This window comes from Thunnus thynnus, chromosome 16 (assembly GCF_963924715.1).
Source record: "Thunnus thynnus chromosome 16, fThuThy2.1, whole genome shotgun sequence".
Taxonomy (NCBI): domain Eukaryota; kingdom Metazoa; phylum Chordata; class Actinopteri; order Scombriformes; family Scombridae; genus Thunnus; species Thunnus thynnus.
The window spans coordinates 11,418,579-11,426,135 of NC_089532.1; the positions used below are offsets into that span (position 1 = coordinate 11,418,579).

The 7,557-nt window shown below is 41.4% G+C and overlaps 1 protein-coding gene across 2 annotated transcripts; it reads right to left on the bottom strand.

Moving 5' to 3' along the window:
• Positions 1–293: 293 nt before the first annotated feature.
• On the bottom strand, positions 294–6,304 carry LOC137200010 (glycosyltransferase family 92 protein F13G3.3-like). Of its 2 annotated transcripts, XM_067614675.1 has the most exons (6): positions 6,198–6,304; positions 4,610–4,863; positions 4,231–4,456; positions 2,381–2,711; positions 2,082–2,257; positions 294–1,871 (listed from the first exon to the last, which is right to left on the bottom strand). In XM_067614675.1, exons 2-6 carry the CDS (start codon positions 4,833–4,835, stop codon positions 1,652–1,654), a joined length of 1,179 nt encoding a protein of 392 aa, XP_067470776.1. In that variant the 5' UTR covers positions 4,836–4,863; positions 6,198–6,304; the 3' UTR covers positions 294–1,651. The 2 variants fall into 2 exon arrangements, with proteins under 2 accessions (XP_067470776.1, XP_067470775.1); XM_067614674.1 differs by having other exon boundaries at positions 4,231–4,863.
• Positions 6,305–7,557: the final 1,253 nt, after the last annotated feature.

Sequence of the window (7,557 nt, forward strand, 5' to 3'; positions counted from 1 at the left end):
TGAGGTCAGGACTCGTAGTGCAGTGACCGGGTTACATCGCTATTTTTTTATGTGCTTCCGTGTTTCCCCTTCGTTTCCGTTTCTCCATTGCTGTGTGCTGCTCCTCTGCTGTTAGTGTGTCTGTTTTACTGACACACACACGCAGAGCAGAGTGTCCACAGCAGACAGAATAAGCGTGTGCTTCGGCTGCATTCACACACAATCTGGCAATGCAGCACCTTCCCTCAGGGTTGTGTGGAGGTGTGTGGAGGTGTTGGAGTGTTTATTTGTGCTGTAGAACGTAACCACTGTGAAACAATCAGAAAATATTTATTTATCTGATTCACAGCTTTATTCTTGCCACTGCTGCTCGTTCTCTTCATTCACTCTCTAGCTCACTTGACCACCGCTGCTCTTTCTCGCTCTGCTCTCAGCTCGCTCTGGTGTTGTTGAGCCGGGGAGGAGGGACCAACTTTGAATGTTGTGTTTACAAACACCATCTGACAAATCTTCCATAGTATACCTTTAATGTGTGTTCATGTTCATCAAGTGTTGTGTATCTCATGATCTGCCAGATGGGTTTGTGTGCTGTGTCAAACTTGCTCAGATTTGTTCTAAAGCACTGGTTTCCAACTGGTCTGGCCTCAGGAATAAATCAGAAACAAACTTTTGTTGTATCACCCACTCCTAACCACTACAGTCCATGATTGTACAAGGTGAGGATCACATGACATGAACAGAAGTTGAATGTTGTAGCACCACTAGTCACAAGGACGCAGGGAACAGGACAGAAATCCACTACATGTTACAGTGTTTTTTATGATGAAGTTAGAAATAAAACTACCAATTTGGCACCAATGCTTCTAGAGCATCATGTCATGAGCCACATCACAAGTAAAATTGTTGATTGTTGTGATAAATGGCTTGTTGTGAGTGTCCTGACTGTATCATTGTGTGTTAGACACAGAGAGTGAGAGAGTCTGGTGGTGTGAAATTATCAGTTTGAATCATAAACTGTATATAAAGATGGACATAGTGAGGTGTGACGTCCCCTATTGGTTTGTACTGGAGCCAGTTTGAAGCCTGGAGCTAGGGAGAGCAGCAGGTGAGTGAACTGTTAACCACAGCTGTCAATCAACGCCCACGCAGCAGACATCAAAGCCTACTATAAGTGTTCAAATCTTAATAATGGAGCAATAATTTCCAAAATGACCACCAGCACACTTATTAGAGGGCCCAAATTTAGTGATTGAGACCATAATGAAAAGTTGGCTCTTTTTGAATGGGAATCAGTTGGAGCCAGGGATTTTTTGGAGCCAGCATCTAACGGCCCTCAGTGGCATTGTACTTTAAGGGACTTCTGTACTGACTTCAGCCTCAAGCCGTAGTAGCTGCCGATTGGTTTGAATATAGAAGCACAAGTCACAGAAGCAGTTGCATCCAGTTACAACCTCACTCACACTCATACACTTCACTACTACCACAGTTCTTCATATGTTTAGTTTCAAATATTGACCACTAGGCAGCAATAAAACAGTTGAGGGTGTGGTTCGTAGTTGAGACAGGAGATAGTATCACCTACCACTGCTTACATTATACCAAGATGTTTTTAAATGTCCTGCTAGTGCGGGTTTACATTCATTGTTGGATCACCGTCCGTCAGCTCTACCCCTCATGAGTGCAACAGCCCCGCTCTCCTCAGCACCATGTTCGTAGAGGGGATCAGTTTTTCAGTGAAGTTCCACAGTCGGGTATCCATGTGGAGCTTCTCCAGCACCGGCAGAGACGGGGTACTGATCGGAGCGTGAATGATCCGACAGACATCCGGTGGAACCTTGAACTTTTTTCCAAACATCTTGATCACCTCGTGTACTGAGGTCTGCTCCACCGCCCTATGATGCACATAAACATTCACACATGGTCAACCAAACATTCACTGAGCAGCACATTAAAGCCGCTATTAAATACTTTCATGTAGTTTCTCACAAAATACTTGTAGCCAAATAAATTTAATCATCCGTATTATCGTGTGTGTCAGCCTTGAGGAAAAGATAATAACATCTCTCTTGAGACTTCACTAATTGTCTGAAAAATCTGCCTACCTCGGCTGAACTATCAGCTTGTGTGGGTGGTATATGCTTCTGTCGGGCTCCTCCCTGTAAATGCGCTCCAGAATATTAAAGCCTGGCACCCCTTTCCATAGAGGCAGAGGACCCTTTTCACTTTTCTTCAAGAGGTTATTGGGAAAGATATGATTCTCAATGAGGAACACCCCTGTCTGCAAAATGTGAGGGTTTGACAGGTTGGAGAGAGACATAGAAATAGAAATAAATATCAAATATGCTAAATACATTTGGGTAAAATGTCATATTATTCTCAAATGCACACCTAAAATACCCACATTTGGATGCTGCCGTTCGAGCATGTCCATCAGAGGCATTAGGCTGTTGTGTTGGTATGGCATTATTATCTCATCAATGTCATTTAACAAGACATAGCGTGACCGGTCCATCGATCTGTAAATGCACTCATTAAGCGTTGTCAGCTGGCCAAAGTAGTGCACGTCCCCTCTGTGCTGTGAGAAGAGCCAGCCACGAGATGGATTCAGATGCTGGTCGATGGGCCAAGGAACCACTTCCACAAAACCCTCCTGGCTGTAACTCTGCAACAGGAGGTTAAGGTCTGGGCCGCAGCTGGTGTTATAGATAACCACTCTGTCCACACCAAGCAGCCTGGGGCAAGGTGAGAAAAATGTTAAAACTTTAAAAAAAGGTTAGTCAAGTTTACCTGTATAAACACAGGTATAACAGAGCATCTTGCCCTCTTCCGCAGTCATTGCTTGCTTTGCCATGCATTAGTTTAAGAATACGAACAACAAAAAACAAAGATTTGCACGCACCATAGTAACACTGCACACCCTATCCCACCTCCACACATATATGCACTCACAAAGACCAGCAATACCTGTGCATTTATAATGCAATCAATACAGTAGCCCTGAAAATAGTCCTCTTTGAAGCTTATAATTGTTAAACGAATTCTATGACATTTAGGAAAATACATTTATTCAATTTCCTGCTAAGAGTTAGATGAGATGATTGATACCACTCTCTCGTCTGCACAGTAAATATGAAGCTACATCCAGCAGGCGATTAGCTTAGCTTAGCATAAGAACTGGAAACACTAGAGAGGTACTTGACGAGGAATTTTGTGACTATTTTGGACACTATATTAGACAACACTTTTTTTTGGAACAGATCAAACAAACAAGCTATAATATGTTAATTAGTGAGCCTTAAACACGTTTGTATGCCAATTTTGTTACCTTTGGAAGAGCTGGCTAGCTGCTTCTCTCTGTTTCCAATCTTTGTGCTAAGCTAAGTTAACCTGCTGCTGGCTGTAGCCTTCGTACTTTCTGCGTGTGACATAAATTTCATCATCAGCCCCTGTTTACAAGGATTCGGACTGTAGGAAGCACAAGCAAGCCAAGTGTACATGCACCAAAAAAGCAGCACGGATACTTGTTTTGTGTATTGTATGTATGTACTGTATTCCCTATTCTTGGGCCTGTTCTCTTTAAATTCTTGCCTCGCTTTTAAGTCCCTTTGGATAAAATGGCAAAATGTAAATTTAAACATAAGCTAGCGTGCACACAACTTTCTTTTTTTTTTTGACTTTTTCTTGTTTTGCCAAATACAGCAAACAAAGGAACTTTTCCTCTTGCTGTCGTGAGGTATGTATAGAAGCATATGCATGTCTGAATGTCCACGTGGACAGTGGACATTCAGAGTCTGCTGCTGTCTGCAGACACGGAAACAGTGAATTGGCCTTTATTTTTACGGACAGACATGAGAGGTATCCGTCTTCTTATCTAACTCTCAGCAGGAAAGCGATCAAGCATATTTCCCAAAATGTTGAACTATTCCTTTAATTTACGTTGAGGCTATTTTTGAGCCTGTGGTTTTTGGTGTTATTCTTGTGTTACATGCTCTTCTTATAGGATGCCATGCATGAATGAAAGCACATTTACAGTACAGAATAGACCTGCTTACAACATGGTGACACTGTCCACCACACATCCACTAGATGAACTAAAACTAGAAATGACAACAGTAACAGAAACACCTGTATAATGTAATGCAATCCAGAAGATCTGCAATAAATAGCACATTTGCAAAGCTTAGATCATGTCAGAGAAAAGTTGATTCAGCTCATTTTTGACACTGGGGTTTGTGTTGTTGCTGTGCTGACCTGTACATCTCCAGGGTCTGTGCAAATTGAAGCACATTGTTGTAGTCTCCAAACAGGTTGGAGATACAGACTGTGAAGTTAAACTGCAACTTTTTCTCTTCCTTCCCATTGGTCTTCTTGTTTCTTATGGGGAGCCAGATCTGGTCAGGTACAATCACTTGGTCTGGCTGAGGCAGAAGAGTGACATACGCAGCTTTGCAGTTTTGAGGAATCTGACACATGACATCTGTAGTGACGAAGGCAAAACCAAAGTGGTCTGAGTGTTGTAAAATTGTTGCTGGAGTTGTTTTTCTTGATAAATGGCCTGCACAGCAGAAAAAACAGTGAAGGGGTTGGACAGAGTCTCTCCTGAATATGCCAATGATGCGTATATCCAAACCATTCACTCTCTGGTCCATGTAGGCTGACACCAGCAAGTGCTTGGTGTTGGTGAGGGGGGTGATGGTTTGCTCAGAGATGTTTAAGGAGCATGTGCTTGGAGGTCCATATGGCTTTGGGACAGACTTGTTGATTCTGGGTGTTCTCATAGTGATGGCAATGATGAAGATAAAGGTAGCAGTGAGGAGGAAGAAGAACTTCCCTTGGAATAGTTTTGCCTTTTCCATCCAGCCACTGACAAGATGGCTTCCCAACCTGAAGCGGAATTAAGAATCACAGTTAGAGACATTAGACATTTGAGGAACAAAGCACACTGATGGCAAAAGCTGGGCTTCATCATTATTGCAATATCCTTTCATCCTGATAATCACTTTCTTTCAATAATAGCAATGACAGTGTGTAATGTCAGAGGCATTGCTTGTAGTGACGAAGCTACAGAGAATTATCACCCAACTCTGCAGCTCCCCTCAGTTTTACAGAGCTTTATAGCAAGTTTCAGCTCATTGTTCAGCTGTCCAGGTGCAACTTTGCTGCTCACCACTCTCAAAGCTCAAAGCTTGTTTTTGGCTGCAGCAGACAGCTGTTATCAAAGAAAAAGCTCTAAAAACCCAGTTAGTGACTAGCTGTTAAACATAGCAGAGCACTTAGCAGCTAAATATCTCCCCCAGGAGTTGATAGACACCAACAAGAGAGATAAAGGAGAGTGAATAGTGGCCGGAAACATGACCCCAAATGAATGATAATGTTGCTCCATAACTGGTGGATGTGTAGATAAGCAACTGTTTGCTAACAAGTTCAACATATCGATTTAAAAGGTGATGATAAGACAGTGCTGTGTTCTCAACTGCTTTCCGCTGGCCCCAAGTGACCAAGAAATCAGTTAATGGGTGTGAATGTGATCATGTGTCAGTGTCTTTCAAACAGCTGTTTATAATCTAGCACATCTCATTACATTCCTTGATAAGAATACAAGAGTTAGTACCAAAGCCTTGTCGTGTGAAAAGATACATATTTGTTAGCTCTACTTCTATTTGTAGAAGTAGAGTTAACAAACTCTATAAGAGTTTATATATAAGACAAAAATTAAAAATCAATAACTCTGCATAATGTAATACAATCCAATATGACATCCTGAGGCAAATCCTTTCTCTGTGAAGCTTATAATGTTTTCACACTATGTCAGAGAGGTGTTGATTCAACTCTGTGGTAATCTTTGAAGCTGCAGTTACTTGGTGCCGGTGTTTTATTGAACTACATTATATATATAAAAGGTGTTCAAAGCCCAACTGATTTGGGATTTTTGATGCCAAATAATACAGATGAATTGATAATGAAATATAATAAGCATCATTTGCAGCCCTAGTTATTTTTGTCCACAATGATACACACAGTACATGTTGCATTGTACACTACAGTGTACTATAGCATCATTGAACTGTGTATACTCAGCAAATAGTATATTATAGTTACAGTTATAGTCTCTTCTCTGTTTTAATTTATTCTATTTCTTTATATATTGTTATATTTGAGTTAGTTAATTTAGTTATTGTATATATTTTAGCTTTTAATTGTTTGCTTCTTTTACCTACCTCACTGTTTTTGTATTTTGATTTATGTCAAATGGTTATCTATCTATCTGCCGTGCTCTCCACTTCTGCCTCCTCCTCCAACTAGCCTGCAGCCACTCTCTCCCTCTCCTCTTCTTTGTGTGTCTGTGCTTAATTACAGAAGTGGAGACAGGTGTGCGGAAGTCAGGCAACCAGCTGCCATTCATCATGATTAGTCCTGCATAAATACCTGGTTCAGCCTCTGCCTCGTCGCCAGATCGTAGACTCTATTCATACATTTAGTCTTGCTTCTAGCCTTTTGAGTCTAGTTACTGTTCTGCTGGTATCTGCATTTATCTTACGTCTCCAGACCTCCTGTCTTGTCTGTCTTCCTCATCAGCTCAGCACAATTCCCTGCTCGGCCCAGCTTTATACCCAATTCTCAGCCCCTGGGTTCCAGCTACCTCTGCCGAGCCCCCGCCCCAGTCTCCCAGCTACCAACCCAGCAGTAAACTATCTTTCAAATTTATTCTCTGCCTCCTGCCTCGGTGTTCTGCACTTGGGTTCATTAGCCTAGCCTTTCATTATGGATGCATCTGCCAAATAGCGTCTTGATTAATCACCTGGTCTGAAAAACCTCAGAGGAAAAAAGTGAAAAAATGTTCTTGACATTGTCTTATAGAGCCCAAGGTGATGTCATCAAATATATAATAATACAAAGACAAGGGAAAACAGCAGGATGTCATACTGGAGAATCTGGAATCCATCAATTGTTTACTTGAAAAATTGCTTAAATAATTATCAAATAAGTTGCTGATTAGTGTAGTTATACAGCTATATGCTGCATATTTCTAACTTCTTGTATATAGATTTCAAGAAATCCTCCAAATTAAATGAACAAATACATGGTTTGACCATGTGCACTCCAGAATGACACACAGGAGCATTTTCTAATCTCACGCCCTATCAGCAGTCACAAATCACTTTTAAATTATATTTTATGATGTGACAACGCTGTGGTTAAGGTCAAGTTAGGTTAAGGGAAAGATCACTTTGTTAAGGTTACAGAAACATGTGGCGTGGCTTAAAGTTACAACTTAAACAACCACAGGGTTAAGGTTTGGGAAGGATCGTAATTAGGGTTTTTAAAAAAACTGTCCCAAATCGCCATTGGGAATGTGACACTCGTGGTTAGAAACGGGAAAGGAACAGCGGTCTCCTGTCACAAAGTCGACTGTTGGGTTATTACCTCCATCCAACCCACAGAATGAGGAATTTTGTCAACATACAGTATGTAGACATGTCATCTGACCTGCGCCACTACAGCCACTAGCATCTATCACTCAACCATCACTGTATATTGTTTTGGGGTGACTGACATTATGACCTTTTGTGACATTTT

Bases quoted from the DNA above. Each gene is read 5' to 3' on its own strand.
- LOC137200010 (XM_067614674.1), bottom strand. From the start codon at position 4,835: ATGGAAAAGGCAAAACTATTCCAAGGGAAGTTCTTCTTCCTCCTCACT. The intron at 2,712-4,230 runs GTCAGCACAGCA...ACCTTGCCCCAG, and splicing joins CAGACCCTGGAGATGTACAG to GCTGCTTGGTGTGGACAGAG. The intron at 1,872-2,081 runs GTAGGCAGATTT...TGTGCATCATAG, and splicing joins AAGCTGATAGTTCAGCCGAG to GGCGGTGGAGCAGACCTCAG.